This window comes from Scleropages formosus, chromosome 16, assembly GCF_900964775.1.
Source record: "Scleropages formosus chromosome 16, fSclFor1.1, whole genome shotgun sequence".
NCBI lineage: Eukaryota > Metazoa > Chordata > Actinopteri > Osteoglossiformes > Osteoglossidae > Scleropages > Scleropages formosus.
In genome coordinates, this window is record NC_041821.1 from 3,971,540 (window position 1) to 3,993,134 (window position 21,595).

General features: G+C 48.3%; 1 protein-coding gene across 2 annotated transcripts; it reads left to right on the top strand.

Moving 5' to 3' along the window:
- The first annotated feature begins 1,275 nt into the window (after nucleotides 1-1,275).
- On the top strand, nucleotides 1,276-21,567 carry tacr3a (tachykinin receptor 3a). 2 transcript variants are annotated; one of them, XM_029258979.1, is made up of 5 exons: nucleotides 1,276-2,084; nucleotides 9,273-9,461; nucleotides 9,784-9,934; nucleotides 19,565-19,761; nucleotides 21,155-21,453. In XM_029258979.1, the coding sequence occupies exons 1-5, from the start codon at nucleotides 1,702-1,704 to the stop codon at nucleotides 21,375-21,377; spliced, it is 1,143 nt and encodes a 380-aa protein (XP_029114812.1). In that variant the 5' UTR covers nucleotides 1,276-1,701; the 3' UTR covers nucleotides 21,378-21,453. The 2 variants fall into 2 exon arrangements, with proteins under 2 accessions (XP_029114812.1, XP_018591116.2); XM_018735600.2 differs by having other exon boundaries at nucleotides 1,277-2,084; nucleotides 21,219-21,567.
- Nucleotides 21,568-21,595: the final 28 nt, after the last annotated feature.

Sequence of the window (21,595 nt, forward strand, 5' to 3'; positions counted from 1 at the left end):
ATCCCGCTTGGGGTGCCTTGCGGTGGACCGGCGTCCAGTCCGGGGTGTGTCCCCTCCCCCTCCAGCCTTGCACCCTGCGTTGCCGGGTTAGGCTCCGGCTCGCTGCAACCCTGCTCGGGACAAGCGATTTCAGACAATGTGTGTTTAAATAGGGGTTCCAACCCTCCTCTCTAAGTTGCCATGGACAAAGGTGACTAGTAGATAAAGAATGATGACACTGTACGTAGTACCTTTAAATAGAAAGGAACAGGTACAAAATCAGGTACAGTCACAAAGGGCTGTGGCACATGCTGTCACATGACCCAAGAGCTATTATTAGTCGCTGAGGAAGTCACATCAGTCCCACACAGAGGGGACACTCCTGTCTCCGGTTCTTCACTCAAGCGGTTAGGAGATCCTTGCATCCACCATCCGGGAAGTTAGGATACGGACAGGCTTTCCGCAAGTGAAAAAAAAATAACCGGCGAGATAAGAGTCTCTTAAAATATCCGAGATCCTACTTTTAGTGCATGTTCTTTCAGCGGCCCAACAAAAAGGTGAGAAATGTCTGCGGCTCCAGACAGGTGTAGAAGAGCCCGACAAACCTGTTGTTCTGGGCAACTCGGTAAGACAGTGGTTGGAATGGATGAGATGGCACTGCCAGTCCTCAAGTGTGATTTCCATAAATGTTATTGTTTTCTCATCCTACTGTGCCTCTGGCTGCAGCATCTAATGGCCACAAGATCTCCATACGAAACGTTTTATTGCAAAGTATCCGCAATAAAATTGTCTTCAGTTGCCCCTTCTTTTTGGCACCGTCCATAGAGACGTGAGACAAATCCGCTCACCAGACCCGCAAAACAGAGTTCATTGTGCTCTATTCAAAGCATTGTGTTCAGTAAAAGGCTCAGTAAACACGACCCCCCGCAGGGTTTATGTTTCTTTCCAACGTGTCTTTGAATTGGCGGACGAGGCTTGGTAATTCAGCCAGTTATTATAATCATGCATACAGAAAACGGTATGATAAACCTGACGTAGACACATTTAAATATAATTTCATCTGGCTTTGTTAAAATCCCTCCCTAATTCTGAAATGCAAACATAAATTAAATTAAAGATCCTCTCCAAATGACCAATTAGCGGGTACAGAATCGCACCTCAAACAGCACTTTGTCTTTGCCCTTTCGTTTGCCAAAAACCGAGGGGGGGGGCGGGGGTGTTGGCGACTGAAAGTGTGTTAATTAACACTCGGGAGTGAGCGTCCCAGCCGTTTGATTTCCAATCCGTTTCACCCCCGCGGGGTGGATCGATCCGCTTTTCCGCGCGTAACGGCGCTGCGCACCGGGGACGCGCCCCACGCGCTCCTCTGTCGCTGTTGGATCGCCGCGCTGGACGGAGGAGCTCTGCGGCGCGCTGTCTCGATGGGAGGGTTCAGGGACCTGCCTCATCCGGAGCCCTCCCCGCCTCGTGCCTTCACACCGCTGCGCGCCGCCGACACTCGAGCATCCCCCTCGGACCGGCGCTCGGGACCGCGCGGCCATGGCGCAGCGTCATAGGCGCTCGGACTCGAACCCGCCGTTCGGCTTCGAACCCATTCGCGACAGCTGCCGGTTCTGACCGAGGACCGGCGCGCGAGCCCGTCATCGCGGCGAATTTACGCCCCCCCGACCACCTGTCCAGCGCCGGGAGAAGTTTGTTGAAAGGAGGAGGGGGGTCGGGGAGATGGCGGCTCCCGCCAACGGCTCGAGCGGCGGCTCCAACGTCTCCAGCAACCTCACCGCGCACCAGTTCGTGCAGCCGCTGTGGCGCGTCGCGCTCTGGTCCGTGGCGTACAGCGGCGTGCTCGCCGTAGCCGTGTTCGGCAACCTCGTGGTCATGTGGATCATCCTGGCGCACAAGCGCATGAGGACCGTCACCAACTACTTCCTGCTCAACCTGGCCTTCTCGGACGCGTCCATGGCCGCCTTCAACACGCTCATCAACTTCGTGTACGCGACGCACGGCGAGTGGTACTTTGGCGACGCGTACTGCAAGTTCCACAACTTCTTCCCCGTCACGGCCGTGTTCGCCAGCATCTACTCCATGACAGCGATCGCGGTGGACAGGTACGTGTCGCACCTCCCTCCCCCCCACACACATAACATATTTCCAGCTAAGCGCTCTGCTATCCAGGTGAGGTGTTTCATAGAGCGAGGGGGCCAGCAGGTGGCGTGGTGGTGATACTGCCTCCATGATCAAGGCGCTTACCTTGAATTTACATTTATTTTGCAGACACTTTTTTCTCCAAAGCGATTTCCAATGAACTCTATGTAGTGTCATCAGTCCACACGCCTTATTCACCGCGGTGACTTACACTGCTAGATACACTACTTACACTGGGTCACCCATCCATACATCAGTGGAACACACACACACACACACACACACACACACACTGTCACTCACACACTATGGGGAATCTGAACAGCATGTCTCTCGACTCTGGGAGGAAACCAGAGCACCCGGAGAAAACCCAAACGGACACAGGGAGAACAGGCAAACTCCACACAGACTGAGCGGGGATCGAACCCACGTCCTCTCGCATTGTGAGACAGCAGCGCTGCTCGCCGTGTCGCTGTGCGGCCAAATTGATACAGTAAAAATTACCATGCTACACAAATGAGTAAATCAAGGAAAATTTGCTTAACTTTGCAAGTGAATGTAGGAAGAAGGGGATGGATAAACTAATAAATGTATTCGCTCAACAACCGACAGCGCCCATGTCTCAAGGGAGATATCTTCTTATTTCTGTATATAAATATGTAAACATATGGAGCAGTTGATGCTGCAGTGGTTGAATTTGGGGCTTTTGGATCAAAAGGTGGCAGGTTTAATACCCGTCTACTACCGTAACACCCTTGAGCACGGCGCTTACCCTAAATTGCTCCAGTAAAAATTTCCCAGCTCTGAGTAAATGGGTAAATAGCTGTAGGTTGCTTAACAGTGTAAGTTGATTTGGAGAGAAGTGTCACCCAAATGAATAAACATAAACCCTCCTGCTGCAGAATCCTTGGTTCGAGGTACTTAACTATGAACTGATAAAAAGTACCCTGCTCTTTAAATGGCTAAACTGGTTACTTAACACTGTAAGCTTTGGAAAAAAGGAGTCCCATAAACGCACATAAATACGCTGAGTTACGAAATGACATCTGTCATTCCTTGCACCCACATCAAATTTAATTTACCCAAACTAATTTTAGCACATTTCCCACTATTTGCACCAGCGTGTCTAAAACCCAGAGAGTTTACTGAGCTGCTTCTCACTGCTTTTTAGGCCACTTAAATTAAAAATTTCATAACATAATAAAAATAATAAAATGTATAACTAAAGATTTACGCACATTTTCAGAACCGCTTGTCCCATACGGGGTCGCAGGGAACCGGAGCCAACCCGGTAACACAGGGCGTAAGGCCGGAGGGGGAGGGGACACACCCAGGACGGGATAAAGATTTATTACATATAAAATATATAATGATGAGCCCAAGTGGTACAGTTACATGTTAAAAGTGCTCCTACATCTCAGTTCTGTCCTGATTCGTAGTGGTTAGAGCTACTAATTTGGATCCAAAGGGCGCAGGTTTGATCCCCACCTCTGGCTGTTGTACCTTTAAGAAAGGTGCTTACCCTAAATTGCTCCACTAAAATTACCCAGCTGTCTAAATAGGTAAATAATTGTAACCTTAACATTGTAAGTTGCTTTGGAGAAAAGCGCCAGCTAAATGAATAAATGTAAAATGCAGGGGGATTTTTAATTTGGGATAGTTGCCATATGTGGAACAATATGAAATAATTGCCATATTTAGCATCACAATTATCAATAGGAGGTACAGTAATGGTAATTGTTTTTATTCTCTGGTTATCCCTTCCCCCTGAAGGAGGACCTCGGATAAAAGCCCCGCAGGAACCCCCACGCTTGACTTCCCTTTCCTCTTTAGGTGTAAAAGATGACGTCTCCACGATGAATCAAACGCAAGGGGAGTCTCGGCCACTTCTTAAGATTCCTTGCTTCACCTCCTGCAAGTCTGAGCAGAGAAATGTAAATAATAAAGAGCGGATTGCTCAAGGGTCGTGCAAAGTAGGCGGAGGATGCGTGTTGCGAGGGGAGCGATAAGACGAGCCATAAAGCCGACGGGCTGGGTGATGATCCAATTAGCGCCGTCCTTGCAGAGTAGCCGAGAGGCAAATTGTCTCCGAACAATAATGGAACAAGTCAGTATCAGAGCTGCTACGGGCTTCATTTGCTGTCGGTAATGCTCGGCCTTGTAAATTTAATTCTGAAGCCGTATCGCAAGTATACCCTGAGAGAGAAAATATGATGAGCAGAACGCTCTCACGACTGTGTTGTTTCATCATTCGGAGATTTCTCCTGATATTGTTGGTTGTATCGTGTAAAGCATCGGTTGTCATCGTCTGCCATGAACTGCTAAGCCCTGTTTTACTATGATTGTCGTGCTTGTGATCCTGGCTGGAGGCGAGGTCCTGTCGAAACAGGTAAAACGGTGGACGAGTCGGCAAAACGCAGATGGTATCTGGCGTGCCGTGGAGAGGCAGTGGCTGGTCTGGCATGTTTAGGAGGTACTAAGTACTTCCCAACGCCAAGACCTCCTTAAGACGTCTTAAAATCCGTACCCTCCTATACCTTTCTGATGAAAAGAGAGATGTCTGCTGACATTTGGGAACAGACATAACAAGGATTATAGGCGCTACACATTTAATCAGCAGCTTCCCCTTTGCCGTGCGATTCGGGTCCTTCGGCCCAATTTCACACCTTACGGCTTCTCCGAGTGACCTTTCGGACCGGATTACTGCGCGATGCACGACGGGCTGCGGAGGTCTTCTTTTTGAGGGGATTTAGGTGCTGCTCTTACATCATATTTGCGGAGGAAAGATACTCGGGCTCTTCAGCCTTCTGCGGGTCACATTTTGAAGGTTTGACTGATCGACAGTGAAATCGGGTCAAGAAACACTTCCAATTCTTGCTATGGAAGAGAAGGAGAGTAGAGAGTGGATCTCCTGGCACCAGGAGGAGAGCTTTTTTCTGCAGTGGCTGTGTCAGCACCAGAGGTCCAACTCTGGTGCAGGCTGTCCGAGGGAATCCAGGACTCAGTCGGCACTCCTTTCGATAACACTAGTGAGCTGGAGCCGCGCAGCAAAAAGCTCCGTTCGCACGAGACTGGACTCCTGGAAGAAAGCCTGTATCTGCGAGATGGATTGCAAACTCACAACCCGCTGAGTACCGGACACGGGAGGCAGTTCTGTTCAAGAAGCCAACTCAGTCATTCAGTCCATTGGCACAAATCAGATTAAGTCACTTGGGGGGCGGGGGGGGGTTGAAGCCTTAATGGCAGGGCATTGCTGCAGGTCCAGAGAATGGCACCGAGGCGGAGATGCTGAGGTAGATATCCAACTCTTTCACCCGATTAAGTCCGAGAGCAACAAGCTGTGTAAATTCTATTAGTTATGCCCATCTGCTCTGTAAATGTACAGTACAATAAGGTAACAGCCTGCCACCTGAGGACCCTCTGTCCAAGGTGTCCAATGAGCAAAGACCAATCAGATTCCAGCCAATCGGAAGCCAGGGAGCAGTTTCATCTCGATTCCTCGACTGATCATCACCGGGGCCGATTTGTTATTGATGACTCGGCGAGGGAAGCGATGTAGGAAGATGCTGAGCTCAACGCGAAGAGACGGCTCCCTGGCGACAGAGCTGCTGGTGCTTTAAATATGAGAGTGTTTGCAGATGCAAGAAACATAATTTGATCATTTAAATTTTAAACGGTACAGTGCAACGCAATAAACGCATCATTCCAAAAGGTCCCGGGTTGAAGGTACGAGAGGCTTGTCGTGAATTCTGCCTGCAGGTCCTCATGACATGCGCATCAGTATTAATGGTGATTTTGGACTCGGTGGCTGAACCTCAACAGTGGTGCCCACATCTCTATCTGTTTGCTTGTGAGCGAGATCACTTTTGTTTACTCTGATTCGTAAGTGGCTTTGAAGAGAAGCTTCTGCTAAATGGATAAATGAAAACGTAATTGTCAGCAACTTGTAGAGCTGTAACGGGTGGAATGCAATAAAGCATCTTTTCGGATGGTAACTGAGCAGCATGTCAGACTGGTTCCCTTCCCCGGCCCTTCCCCCGGTGAGCCGGCGTGGTTCGTGCATGCACCCGCGTGGTTTGTGCATGCACCCGCATGTTTCGTGTCCCTTGGCAGAGATAGTTAGGATATGTTGTAAACAAGAAAGCACGGTAGAGAAATCCAGCCTTTTTTTTTCTTGGGCAACTGATAGCGTAGTGGTTACAGCTGCTACATTTTGGACACAAACATTGGAGGTTTGAATCCTATCTCCAGCCTTACTACTTTTACATTTATTCATTCAGCTTTCTCCAAAGTCCAATATATTATTACTATACATTGTATTCCTACCATTGAGCAAGGTACTTACCCTACATTACTCCATTAAAAGTACCCAGCTGTATAGATGGGTGTATAATTGTCAGCTGTTTTGGAGAAAAGCATCAGCTAAATTACACACACAATCTGAGCCACTTGTCCCATGGGGGGGGGGGGGGTCACAGGGAGCCAGAGCATAACCCAGCAACACAGGGCGCAAGGGGACACACCCAGGACACGACACCAGGCACCCCAAGCAGGACTCAAACCCTAGACCCACGGGAGAGCAGGACCCACTGTGCCACCACACCACCACCCCCTCCTTCACCTAAATTAATAAATGTCAATAGATCAGGGTGTTTTTGCTCATCTCGGATCTCATTTTCTAACCCTACAACCTACAAAGGGCACAAGAACCATTAATACAAATCAAAGCATAATAATAAGAAAAAAGCACAGTATAAGACATTTGAAATGCAACGTAAGTTACGTTGTTTATGTTGAAGCACAGACAAAAACTGAACGTCGACTTGGAGCTGGAGGTATTACACGAAGATGGAAAATGACTGAGGCATCGCTTCAGTTATTGCTTTAAAAAATAGAAGGTATAGGATCACCCACAGCGTTCACCTTTTGTTTGCTTTTTCACCTTCTCTACTCTGCTTACTATTCACAGTTGCCGCCAGTCAACGCATTGCTTGAAGCTTTGCGAGATATTCAGATGGGTGCGCTAGCTCTCTTAATGAAAAAATAAATATTACTTAAAAAGGTTGGAAACACCGGAAAGTTTGCGACTCGAAAGTTCGGGAGTAGGGGACCGACTGTAAACAACCATGTGACCTCGTGATCGCGTTCTTGTCGTGTCCGAAGGGCCGCTGCGTGATGGTGCTGCTGGTGTCGTGGACCTCTGAGAGCTCGGAGTTCAGTTAGAAACTGAGACTTTGAGTGACGCTTCTGGGCAGGATCGATAAGTGACCATCGCTCCTGGGACTGAATTTATTCCATCAAACTACGTTAAGAACGTTTCGTACAAGAGTGCTTTTCAACTGAATATAGATTTATAACCTCGTCTGCTGCCTGAACCGGCTGTGCTGTTGGTGTTACAGTTGTGTTGTGCACCGCGTTGTCCTGGTTTACGTTGATGCCTGTGGACCCAGGATTTGAGTCAACGGTTACTGAGGGGGTAAAATAGCTGGAATCGGTCCCTTTTCTACACTGAAAGCAAGAAGAGCTTCCAGGTCGGCTTGATAAATTTACTGTGGTTTTTCATAAAATTTTTTTTTTTTTTTCCGTGAATAATTATGATATTAAGTGACTAGTGCTGTAGTACTTGATCAAGATGGAAATCCTGAACAGTTGCCGCAACAAATACTGTTCACCAATCATTGTGTCTTCATATACAAATCTAATATAGGTGGTCCCCAATTTACATTTACATTTATTCATTTAGCAGACACTTTTGTCCAAAGCAATGTACATCTCAGCAAAAGTACAATTTATGCATTAACATAATGCATATATCATTAACATAACTGCTGTTAGTGTGGTGGTTAGAACAACTGTCTTTGGACCCAGAAGTTGCAGTTTCAAGCCTCCTCTCTGACTGCAGTACCCTTGAGCAAGGTACTTACCCTGCATTGCTCCAGTAAAATTATCCAGCTGTATAAATGAGTAAATAATTGTAAGTTGCTTTAGAGAAAAAGCATCAGCTAAATGTAAATTTATGATAGGGTTATGTTCTGCAAAACCCATCATACATTGAAAATGTATTTAATACAGACCTTTGTGTGACAGACTGGGAGGTGTGGATTGCTGCTGCTCCCCGGTATAGCACCACATATCATTTGTCTGGGAAAAATTCAAAGAACGGTTTTTACTGAATATCGATTGCCAGCTCACCATCGTAAAGTCGAAAAAATCGTAAGTCGAACCTTCGTAAATCGGGGGCCACCTGTACTTTGATTTGCCTTAGACAAAAGCATCAGCTAAATAACGGTTAAAACGATGAGCTGATTTTTGGGTAAAGTTGTGTTTGTACCATCTTTGATATTGGCCGTCAGTGTTGTCATGTGCACAGAGACCCTTGTTTAGTGTCCAGCAGTTAACCAGTGTGCGGTCAGGTGATTTTGCTTGGAAAGCGGTATTGCGCTAAGTCAATGTTTGCGATACGCCATCGCCATCCCCGTTGTGCTCCATGCGGGCATGGCCTACCGTCACCATTTCCGGACGGAGGTTCATTTCAGCGTGAAAGGAATTAAATTTGCGGCTACAAATCGAGCCCCACTGTTACGTGTTTACCGTGGTAAATGTTCCAGACGTTTAAATATTTGATTTGAAATTAAGTCTGTCTGCGCAAACCACATTACTCTTCTCGTTAAACTCAAGGAAGTTTAATCAGCAGAACATGGCAACCAAAAAAGGTCTTTTTCTAAGGTGATTTAATACACTTTTGTGGAAGCCTAAAATCTAACCGCCCTGAATTGCGCTGTTTCATTTTTGTCTAGTAGCATTTCTGAGAGTTAATCCTTTATTTTCTATGTTCCGTGTCCTCACACCTCACCGGGATTAACTATGTCACGGTGCAAACCTTAATGAATGGCCAGCGGGGACTGTCCCCATTTATGCTTCCCCAGTTCTTTTCAGGAGGAGAAGGGGTAGAGAGGGGGTTGGGACTGGGGCTGGAGTCTTAAAAAATTAGAGTTTGTATGTTGTGCATCTACTGTTTGTCTCTTATGGCTAACACGTACCTGACCAACACTGGTGATCTTGTTATGAACTTATCTTGAGTGGAAAGGTGATGCAGGTTAAGGCATGGCCCGGTCAGTTACCTTTACTTGTATCATGGTTCCTACCAACAGATACATGGCCATCATCCACCCCCTGAAGCCCAGGCTGTCTGCAACAGCAACTAAGGTGGTTATCTTCTGCATCTGGGCCCTGGCAGTGATGCTGGCCTTCCCACTGTGCTTCTACTCAACCACCCTGAAGATAAAACTCAGAACGCTGTGCTACGTGGCCTGGCCAAGGAAGCTCACTGACCCTCTGATGTGAGCAACCCCACACCCATCTTTCTCAGTCTCTCCTCCTTATGTGTAATCTTTATTTAGTTATTGCCAGTTGTGTGGTGTTCACAAGCTTAAACCACTCCACAACTTCCAGTTCAGGAAGGAGAGGTCTCATAACCTTAGCATGATAGTCTTACAATACCATATTACCAAAATGCTGAATCCATCAAACTGAGATCATGTTCTCTGTCTGCCGAATGTCGTCACTGAATGTAATGCTGCAAGTGAGATGTTTTGTTGTTGGCTTCCTTTTGTTAAAGTTACCATTAAATTTAAGCCCTCCGTTTTATCAATTTGTGTGTAGGTACCACATCATTGTGGCTGCCTTGGTGTACATGCTGCCCCTAATAGTGATGGGCATCACTTACACCATCGTGGGAATGACGCTGTGGGGAGGAGAGATTCCCGGGGACTCGTCGGACAATTATCACAGTCAGCTGCAAGCCAAGAGGAAGGTAAGGTGCCCGTGTCGACCCATGTGGAAATGTATAGAAATGTATGGACCCGTGGGAACTCTTGCGGACTCTTGCGGACATATGAAACTATGTAGAGACTGTTATCTCAGCTCTGAAATGCAATGAGTTTAATCAAGAATACACAGGCGTATCATGGGATCAGTAAATTAGTGCAATCAGATGGCGCAAACCTCTTGAAGAGCTTTGTCTTCTTCTCTCTTCTGAGAACCAAGGCGACCAGATATCTCGCTGGTGAGAACTGCTGACGTGCCGTAGGCTGAGTCGAGGTGCACTCTCACCGTGACTTGCTCTCCATGAAAGCATCTGGGAGATCAATAGAAGATAAACAGTGTGTAGGAGAGTCTGAGATGGAGTCGCCTCTGAACTGGGCAGAGAGGAGAAAAAGCATCAAACTTTATTTCCATTAGAGAGTGAGATCCATAGAAACAACATGCAGTTAAGCATGTTCTTTTGATGCTAAGGTCAGTGAATGATCAAGAGGCCCAGTGTCCTGGCTTTTGTAAGTCCTTGGGCTGATGTCGGGGAGGAAAACTTAGGCAGAAACGTGGAGAGACTGATTGGGACTAGAGTCCTATGCGGTATGTTGTGAGCAAAATCACAGAATCGCAAGCTTCTGTTTGACCTTCTGCTTTTGTGATGTTACCTATTGTCCTCACGTGGTCACCACGGGAGGACAATAGGTAACACCGCGAAACAGAAGGTCCAACAGAAGTTTTCTAATGCCGATTTTTTTTTTAAACTGCAACTGCTGTACCAAACATTGCGAGTTGGGGTTTGCAGTCAAATCTCAAAATTTAAAAATATTAAGCAGCCTTTCAACATGAGCCAATATGTAAACTTGTTTATGAATCTCAGAACAAAGTGAAGTCAATAAATCAGCAGATGATCAAAGGGTCCTTGGAATTCTTTCTTGAGTCCCTGTGTGTTCCTGGGCTGTAGGCCGATGGTAACGACACTTGTTTGGAAGGCGCGGACCCAGCATGTTCCAGCGTAGTCTGGCTGAACCCTGAGCAGACTCTCCCAGAAATGGTACACAAACATTTGTCACTTCTGCCCAAAATAAAATACCTTGCAAGATGTGATTGAGAAGATTGCAACAGGTGACCTGTAAAGTTATGGTGTTTCCTTTTTTTAATTCTCCACCTTGTTTTTCGCTGCCACAAATTCCCTGAAAACCAGGTGTCTGTAGAGCCACGATCTGAGAATTCATCTCCTGGACCAGAGTCACCATTAGCGGGAGTGTTCAGCTCCCTCTGTTTGTCTCATTGCTTGCGCTTTAAGCTCTGAAGAGGAAGTTGGAGCGATTGGCTGCCATTATGTCCTAAGCCATCGCTGGAGCCGTAATTACTGCCACAGTCCATAGGCACAGATTACTCACGGCCCATATTGGCCAGCAATTACTGTGAGCATCCAGAGAGGTTCCTCCTGGAGATCCTATCGTACTTCTGAGATGTTGCGTAACCATACGCATGTGTTGGTGAGCGTGTAAGTGTGTGCGGCGCTGTTGGTGTACGAACATGTACGTTATTCCTGCCACGTTTTAGAAACGATTGGTCGGTCCTAGAAAACAGAAAACTGCGGGTGCACCTGTATGTTCAAGTGACATTTTTAAAATTTTCCAGCTCCGTGTAGAAAAGTGTAAAATGTTGATCAATTGTAATGCGTATTTGAATTTTGGAGAGGTGGAATTAGGAGTTGTTTATTGAATTGCAGTGAGTTTGTGTGTCTTACGTGTGTGTATGTAAATATGTTCTAGACTACGTAATGTAAACAAAATGTGCTCTAATTGTGCAATTTACAATAACTGCTGGGGTCACCCTGGGGAAATGTTTTTTTTTTGGTAGCGGACAACAACTTTTAAGAGCTAGGAATAACCAGCCCAAGCACACACACCCGCACTGGTGAGCACGCAGTGGGTTATTCACAAGAGGTGGTGCACAGCAGTACAAATAGCCAGAATTACAATAATTGCATCCAGGGTTGCGGAATCGGTCCGCAAAACCTTCGACTCCGACTCCAGTAACCCAGTAATTTCTTCCGACTCCACGACTCCGACGCCACAGCTCTGCCCGAAAGTTGCACGTTATTTTCGGGGTCGACTTATTCAACGAATGTAGGCCTAACCCTGTATTACACCTCTAATTTTTGGGGCTCGACTTATACGCCAGATCGACTTATACGCCAGCATATACGGTACATTTAGTTGAAGTCGGAGTCGGTACATTTTTACAGACTGACTCCAGTAACCCAATAATTGCGTCCGACGCCACGACTCCGACTTCGCAGCACTGATTGCATCCCCTCTTGTATCACACTGAAACTTAAGAGTGTAAACAGAAAACCCATTTGTCGGCACATCGGCGCAGTTCCGGGTTCAGATGACTGTGGGGGTGTGCTTTATGTGCCATCTTGCAGGGCACTAGAAGGGTCTTTAAGACAAATGATACAGGTGGGGCTACAAATCCTGGCTTCTCTTTGTTCTTGGAAAGGTATATGTGTATGTGTAGTTTTTTCCCTCTTAAGCCATTTGTTTCCGCACACTGAGCCGATATTTATGTTTTGCTGCTTCAGTCTCTGCGAAACGAACCCAAGAGGGGTCATTTGTTAAATCCGTCCCCTTTGCAAAGGCCTGAACTAGTACCGGCGATTGGAGTAGTGCCAAATTGGCACGACCTCCTCCGACACAAGTCTGCGCAAAAACTGCCTCGGGACTTTTGTTTGCGTCAAACTTAATCCGCCGAGCCTATGTGGACAACGCTTCGATTTGTGGGGATTAACGCACCTGGACCGGGCGTGCGAACGGCCTCAGGGTGCTCCGGTTCGCTGCGTTTCGCTGTTTCAATTGCGTCGTCGAGCCGCCGGCTGAAGAACCGTGAAGGACAGGCGTGCTGCTTCGTGGGGAAAAAGGTTTCGCCGTTACACATCTCCTAAATTTTTCGAAATCAAGACGTTTTTCGTAAAACATGGAGTAACAGCGGGTGGCACAGTGATTAGTGGCTTGGACTTGCGAGGACTCTTGCTCCTTTTGTTTTACCAGGGAAAAAGGTACTTAAACTGAATTTCTTCAGTAAAAATATCCAGCTGTATCAACAACAGCCCTGAATGAGGGACTTTGGCTAAAAGTCCCCACAAATTAACCGGACAGCAGTGAATAATAGCTGAGCTTGTAAATACGGTGCTTGTTGAGGTATAAAGTGGTTCCCCGTGAAAGAAATCTTGCCCGTTCCGGTTTCAGCCGTAGGAGACCCTGAAAGAAACGCACTCGGACGCACAAAGACGTCGGCCGATGGGAGATCCCCGGAAACTGGGTGTCTCCCCGATCAGCCTTAATCGCCTGCTTTCATTTGCCAAACTCATACATAATTCATTACAGGGCGTTACAACAGATGTGTTCAATGATTTCTCACCTTTTTGCTTAGTAACTTACCGCTCGTCTCTTCTCAAAACCCTTCGCTCTAAAGCTGAACCGTCCAACCCCCACCATCCAGCTGACCTTAAACCGACCTCGCTCCAGGCAAGGCAGGACCACCAGCCTCTTATGAGATGCTCTCGGTGTCCGCATCCTCCCTTTACCAGATAACCTCTGACCTGGTGCTTGGTACAGCCTGCTTCTCACGCGATGGTCTTACATTCCACCGCACAGCACGCGGCCTTACACGCAGGACAAAATCATTACCAGTTACCCTCCTTAACGATTTCTGTCTACTAAATTTTAACACCACACCCCCCTTATCCAAGGTGTCGCTTACCTAGGGTCAAGCGCGATCCGAATGTTAAATGGAAAATTCCAGAAATAAACACTTCATAACTTTCAAATTGCGTGCTGCTCTGAGTAACTTGATGAAATCTCATGCCTTCCCGCCCTGGACGTAAATCATTCCTTTGTCCAGCGTATCCACGCTGCATACGCGACCCGGTTGTAAGATCGACTGTCGCGGTATCGCAGCGCTTGTGTCCAAGTAACCCTACAGTATATTGTTATAATTGTTCTATTTTATTATTACTTGTTCTTAATCTCTCATTGTGCCTAATTTATAAATTTAACTTTATCATAGGTATGTACATATGGGCGAAAACATGGTATATATAGGGTTCGGTGCCATCCGCCGGGGGTCTTGGAACATATCGCCTGTGGATAAGGGGGGACTGCTGTACAGTGCTTATTGAGGTATACCGTATTTACATTTATACACACGTCCGGCAATTTTCTCCAGAGTAATTTGTAATGTTAGCCCCCCTGCAGTGGTTTACCCAGCTGCGTAATTTTTACCGCGGCAAGTAAGTATGTGAGGACTCACGAGAGTACGATTGTAGTATGAGTGGTATGAGAGCGCTATGAGAGTAGGATTCAAACCTAGAGCCGCTCGAAACACTCCGCTTGCCACTGTCCCTATATGTGCTGATGGGGAGTTCATCTGTGGCGTCGAAGCGCTTTTGCACGGCTGACAATCGCCACCTCTCCAGCTGCTCCCTTGAACCCGCTTACATCACCGACGGCTGCCTGACCCCGTGTCTGGAAACAAGCGCGGGGTCTCGCCCCGCGGGGATTTGGGAAGATTACTCCAAATGCGGAGCCGGTCGTGTTTGAGAGCAGACGCGCAAGCTCACGGCGGCTGAGCCGCGGGCCGCGGTTAGAGAACCGCTGCTCAGAGACAATGGGAAGCCGATTACGGAGACGCACATTATTCGGATAGGTGATCTGGACTTTTCCCGAGCCGACCGGGTCTGGCGTGGGTGAAGAGTCTTCGGCAGGCTCATCCCTTGCTGATATGGCACCGTTCGCGGTTCGGTGATATATGGTCGTAAAGGAAGCCCCTGACAGTAATTACTCTGCTTATGTTTCTTTGGGAAACATAACTAATATTTTTAGCGCACGTGTAGACGTGCGGCTAAGGAGCAGTACGTTTTGAAACGCCGTACAGCGCAATTCCTCCGATAACAGGGTCGGTTCTTTCTACGGGATCACTCCATTGGGTGAATTCCCGCGGCGAGGGAGCGGAACGAAGATTATTTCCTATGGAAAAAATAATTGGCTCCCAGATAATTTTTGGCGGTGCATTTTTTAATTAGAATGAAAGATGTTTTTCACATTTACTCATTTAGCAGATGCTTTTCTCCAAAGTGACAATTATGTTGCCGTTTATACAGCTGGGTAATTTTACTGGAGCGGTTCAGGTTCTTGCTCAAGGCTACAGCAGCCGGAGGTGGGGATCGAACCTGCAACCTTTAAATCCAAAGGCAGCGGCTCTAACCACTATGCGACCAGTTGCCCCCTTTTTTTCTGTACCAACAGCAACATCTTTTTTAATATTTGTGTTAGGGTTATTTCTGTCTTATCTTCCCATGTTGTATTTTCATTCGTTCATTCACAGTCAGTACCTGCTCCACCAGCGCAGGGTCGCAGAGATCCAGAATCCATCCTGGAAGCGCGGGACACGAGTCTGGGTTACATCCTGGACAAAGACGTCGTAATAATTTGACTCATGGGTATGATTATGATATAAAAAAGTTCACAGAATTACAGTCTGTCTTTTAGTTTTCGAAGCACAGGGACACCGTTTGAATCCCTGCTGTCGTGCCCTTGAGCGAGGTGCTTACCCTGAATTGGTACAGTGAAAATTACCCCGCTGTATAAATGGGGTGAGAAGTTGTGGGTAGCAGAACATTGCAAGTTGCTTTGGAGAAAAGTATCACTTCAGTATAAAATACAGTGGTTTTTGTTGAGTGTATTTTTTTTTAAGTGCCCTTAAAAATGCCCAGAATCATCGCCAAGGTCCCAACATGAGTTGCCATCCGAGGCCCCAGAATGCCCACCTATAAATACCGAGCGCATTTTAATTCGTTTATCATTCGTCTACAATTTAATTGCATGAAATGCATTGAAAAGGGCAGAGAGAGTTTTTTTCTTCTGTGTGCGACGCTGTGATTTTAACGTTTGATTGTTATGTTGGATTAGGAGCTTTGGACTTCGAAACAGTCCTGCTGGGCTTGACATTCCGTGTTTCCCAGATGGATTGTGCTAATTGCCCTGGTAATCAGTTAATTTAGCTCCGTTTTGCGGGCACTTGCCTCTCGCTGGGGTGAAAGTCCGCCTGCTGCCCAGGACCTCGGAAAAACAGACACCGATTTTAATAACATTGTTGGCCAGCGGAGTGTGAAATATTGACTCCCTTAATGCCGGGGTGAAGCTCGTCCGTTGTCAGTGGTGACGGGATTTGTTCATCTGTGTGTGTGTGTCTGTGTGTGGCAGAATTAAAGTCGTTATCTGCACAGGGCCGCATCTTCCTGGTCTCCCAGGAGGGAATCGATCGCAAACAAAGCCAGCTCGAGAATCCACCCCATCGTCACGGTGAATGAGACCAACTCCCAATTACATTAGCGTGGCGCGTGGAGCTCTGGGTTCGGATGGGGCGAAGAAGGACGCGCAGGCAGTGTTCGTAATAAACGTTTAATTAGAGCACCGGCACAGAAGGAAATAATGCTCTTGGCCCGAGGACCCCGTTCCCTCAAGGACCTGCACCTCAAGCCAGTTCAGCATCTCCAGGTTTTTTCTCCACACACTGCCAAGCACAGCACCCCATTATATTCCCTAGAATTGCCCCCACTGGCTGGGCACCTTGTTCACAGTTTACCCAGAATCTAACTATTTACAATGGATCCGTTTCCTGTCCGAACTCTCAGTAATGCAGGTTGCTACATGACATTTATCTAGCCGACACTTTTCTCCAAAGCGATTTCCAATGAACTCTATGTAGTGTTATCAGCCCACACACCTTATTCACCGTGGTGACTTACACTGCTGGATACACTACTTACACTGGGTCACTCATCCATACATCAGTGGAACACAAACACAGTAGGTGAACCTGAACAGCATGTCTGTGGACTGTGGGAGGAAACCAGAGTACCCAGAGGCAACAGGGAAGACACGCAAACTCCACACAGACTGAGCAGGGATCAAACCCATGTCCTCTCACATCACAAGGCACTGCAAGAGAGCAGCACTACTCACTGTGCCACCATGCTGCCGCTTGCAGTTACGAGTGTTTGGACATGGGTTCAAACTGACCTGTTGCTTTCGTGACAGACGACGTTTTTCTAAGCTCTTGATTTCGTGTCACTAGTCCACGGGCCAAGAGGATTCCCAGGGCGGGCCTTGCTAAGACACTTGTGTCAGACTCGCCTGCCACCCCTGGAAGGATCCCCGCGGGGGGCGCTTCCTGTTTTGATCACCAGTCTTGAAATGCATCCCGACAGCAGTCGGTCTTGCGGTGATTTGTCGGAATTGTTACGCAAAGCGTTCATTTAAATTGAGTGCATATGGGACCCCGGGGCTGTGTGCTCCTTTATTTATGAACTGCATATTTAGAAATTTCATTAACATGTTTTCCGCCCTCCCCCCCGCTGCCTCTGCTTAATTTATCTGCCCCCATATCTCCAAATGTGTAGCGTTTCCACAGTCGGGAAGGAAGACGGCGACTTTTATTCTTTGAACCCGCATAAGATGCTGGGCTCATTAAAATTAGGGGCAGGAATAGTTAAGTGTAGATTGTCTTCTAGTTTTCCTCTGTTCTCTTCATAACCATTTAGTTTTTTCCCTGGTGGCATGGCGTGTCATGCCCTCTGGAGGGTCTGGGGTTCGAGTCCTGCTTGGGGTGCCTTGTAATGGACTGGTGTCCCATCCTGGGTGTGTTCCCTCCCCCTCCAGCCCTGTGCTGATGGGTTAGGCTCCGGTTCGCCAGGACCCCACCTGGAACAAGCGGCTTCATACTGTGTGTGTGTTTCTTTTTCCCACTGGTTTAAGGATGGTAAAGAATCCAGATGCAGGAACTTCACCCAGAGGAGCTTTGGTACAAAACCTGCTTCAAAAATTGTGATTGGTTTCACCGGTCTGCGGACTCACAGTCCACATCAAAGGTTTTCCTTTTTTGAGGACGGTGCTGCTTGCTTTCTGGAATATTTCTGCTCCGAATCGCTCGATCACTTGATATACTAATATTTGTTTGAAATTTGAAATCTCATTGCTCTGTGTGATTGGCTTTGGACTCGGCAGAATTTATTATATATGCGTCTGCTTTGCAGCTTTTCCCAGAACAAACACATAAGAGATCTCTTATCGCATCCATCACGCCAAGTGTGTAATTTCATTATGACATATGGATGTATTCTGGTGCTCACTTGACTCTAATGACAGGAAAAGAAAAAAAAGAAAAAAAAAAAGGCAGACCGAGTGAAGGACAGCTGATTGGTTTCCCTCATCAACTGCGCCCAAAGCTGCCTGGGAGGGATGCAAATAACGTCCTCGCGAACGCGGCTCGGGGGGGGGGTCTTGTTTCATACCCCACAACTCCCGTCCCCCCATCCCACCCCTGCAGGTGATCACGATGCTGCCGAGAGCATTCCGCCGGCTACGGCACCGTGTTTCCGATCGCGTTCCAAAGTCTAATTGCACCGGGCAATCGGAGGACCTTTGAGATTTGACCTTGGAGCTTTGAGCGCATGGTTAACCAGGACAGGGCAACACGCGCCAGCTCCCTTCGGCTCAAGGGCCCTTGTTAGCCGTAGGCGTCGGACCAGAGGCCTTTATCGCCCGACCACTGCCGTAATGCATTGCGCTGAGAAAGACGGAGCGGTTGGAATTAAGACGCTGTGATTGTGCATTCGGGCCAACGCTTAGTGTTCTGTCCATCTTGACTCGCACCTGCTGCCGGGTGAGCTCGGTGAGTGCCCTTCGCTTTCGGATGCCTTCGGAAGCGAGGCGGTGGCGTGTCTGTGCGTAGCCCGTGCAGTTATCCGCCTTGCGTTATGTACCTCGTACGTGATTGACAGGTGGGCGTGGCCAAGGGTTTGGCGCAACACTTCCGAGATTTCATTTTTTACAGACTCCAGAATTGGTCTTGCGGGTAAATGATTCCTAACCTCTCTTGCAAAGGTTACCGAAACCATCCATTTCCGTTTGCTGGTAACACTGGGGCTGTGTTTTGTTTTCATTGTGAGTGTGTACATGGAGAACATTCTATTGCTGAGGACCTTCGGAGAGGTGCCCCGCTGGGCTTGTACTAAAGACCCAACAAGCCGCCGATGGACGTGTTGGGGTCGGTGCGCGCCGCGTTCCGCCGGGGCCGTTGCAATTCGCTCGTCCGGCTGCGCGGTCGATCGACCCCTCGCTGCTGTTTCTGCTCCGAAAGTCAATAAAAACAACACGCATTAGGAAGGAGCTGCCAGAACGCAAAAACCTGTCTGTTCCGCTGAGCCGTGTTCCCCGTTACACCGCTCAACTTTATCTCCTCTGATTTACTGCAAATCTCTTTTTCCAGGAGATGGAATTGGCTCCTGTCTGAAATGGCATGTGTGTCTTATTTGTTGCAGCCACGTTCTCCCATGTTTCCCTGGGTTTGCTCTGCATGCTCCGGTTTCCTCCCACAGTACAAAGTCAGGTGCTTCTGCTCCAGGGTCTCATCCCCGTGTGTCGTCGCTCCAAATATTTGTCCCCGGAACTGAGCGCCGGGCTGAAAAGTGTGCATTTGTGTCATTTCATTCGATGCCATGAGACGAGTAAGCAGTTGGTGTTCAGCTCCAGCAGTCAGAAGCTCTCTGCTCCACACACAGGTGGTGAAGATGATGATCATTGTGGTGGTGACCTTCGCCATCTGCTGGCTGCCCTATCACATCTATTTCATCGTGCTCGGGGTCAACCAGATGCTGAGCAAGCAGAAGTATATCCAGCAGGTCTACCTCACTGTGCTGTGGCTGGCCATGAGCTCCACCATGTACAACCCCATCATCTACTGCTGCCTCAACAGCAGGTAGGTGATGTCCACACCCTACGGAGGGATGCGCCGATTCAAAGACCAGAAGCTCTCGGCGGAGCGGCGATTCGTACGGCGCTGTGCCGTCGCGTCCTGTCCGAAGCGACTAAGGAACGTGTTTTCCAAAGTTCCCTGGTGTTTAAGGAACCGGGTTGCTGCGACAGTGTCACTATGACCGAGAGGTGGCGCAGTCATTAAGAAACGGCGCTGCCTGGACAGCTTCTTCATCTCCAAGAGTCGGCACCTTTCAGAAGTTTTCTGAAGCGTAGGCGGCAAGGGAAAGGAATCGCCCTTCCGCTCCTCGGTAGTCGTACCAGCCGCGAAAAGCCGTTTGGCCTTTTTAACGATATACGTGTATAATTCAGTGGAAATGTGACAAAATAATATTAATGACGTGTTATTTTCAGACGGTTTGCCTTCTCCCTCATTGTTGGAGGTCTCCAGCATTTTAGCGCATCAATTATTCCCTGGGATCTTGAGTCGTAGATCTTAGCACAAATGATCATAGCACGAAACCGAAAGGCCGGGCAGCTCGATTTCTCTGCCGCGGTTATTATGAGCACTTGTTTCCAGCTAAAGTTCCGGCTCCAGTTATAAATGTGTGATGTAAGAGAGCTGGACCGGACTCGGTGCTGCGGGAGACGAGCGTTTCGTCATGGCGACGGCAACGGTCTCACCGGGGCTGGTCTCGCACAGCATCGTTCCGAGTCCAAGGCCCTTGTACCTCTTTTGAAAATCTGCCGTTTGAAGAGTGACGGGAGAACAAGGTGTAAAACATGTTTATGGGAGTTTAAAGGCTGTGTTTCTGTGATATAGCAGGGTGTTTTCCTGGAATAGCATGGTATTTTTTTAGTGTAGCTTGGGCTTTTTTCGGGGAAGCAGGGTGTTTTTCCAGTATAGCAGTGTGCTTTTCCGGTACAGTAGGGTGTTTTTGTGGTATATCATGGTATTTTTTGGTGTAGCCGGGGCCTTTTCCCGTATAGCAGTGAGCTTTTCGGGTATAGTAGAGTGCTTTCCTGGTACAACATGGTGTTTTCCTGGTATAGCAGGGTATTTTTTTGGTGTAGCAGGGTGTTTTTCCTATATGTTGTGATTGTTGCTCTTTCCTTCTTCTATACCCAGTCTGCTACTGTCTGCTGCACCTTCTATTGTTATGTTCGGCAAAGTTATCTCAGCTAGAAAACTGTTCACCGGAACTTTCAGGTGACGGAGGATGGTAAGTACACCAAGCAGGCAGCAGTTTCCTCTCTCCTTTGTCATCCTGTGAAAGGAGACATGTGAGTCAGTGCAGTCGCCCCCCGGGGGGAGCGCGGTTCGCGGGCACAGGGCGTCGAGGGTCGACGTGGCCGTGTCCGTGAGCGAAGACGCGACCCCGTCTTGCTTTTTTTAGCCGTCGCCGTACGATGCCGGCGGTCTCACTCGTTCCGGTCGCGTCCCCCTCTGGTGGCTTCCAGGTTCCGGGCTGGATTCAAGCGCGTGTTCCGCTGGTGCCCCTTCATCGAGGTGTCCAGCAACGACGAGATGGAGCTGCGCGCCATGCACCACCACCCCACTCGGCAGAGCAGCACCTACACGCTGTCGCGCATGGAGTCCAGCATGGTGGTGGTCTATGACCCCGCCGACGGGGACGCCCTGTCCTCCTCCAGGAGGAAGAGGCGCGGCTCCCGCCAGGCCAGCCTCAACGGTTGCCCCAGCAACAGCGTCAAGACCCCCTTGCGACCAAGCCTCTACAGCAGCACCAGCACGGAGGAGTTCTCCTGAAGGGCCTCGCTGCCCCCCCCCCCCACCCCTCCGTCCTCCTGGACACTGAAGAAACCTCCCGGATTCCTGC

What these genes read in the sequence shown, in the direction of transcription:
- tacr3a (XM_018735600.2), top strand. Translation starts at nt 1,702, where the DNA reads ATGGCGGCTCCCGCCAACGGCTCGAGCGGCGGCTCCAACGTCTCCAGC. An exon ending in ACAGCGATCGCGGTGGACAG is followed by an intron (nt 2,085 to 9,272) that starts GTACGTGTCGCA and finishes TCCTACCAACAG; the next exon opens with ATACATGGCCATCATCCACC. An exon ending in AGCTGCAAGCCAAGAGGAAG is followed by an intron (nt 9,935 to 19,564) that starts GTAAGGTGCCCG and finishes CTCCACACACAG; the next exon opens with GTGGTGAAGATGATGATCAT.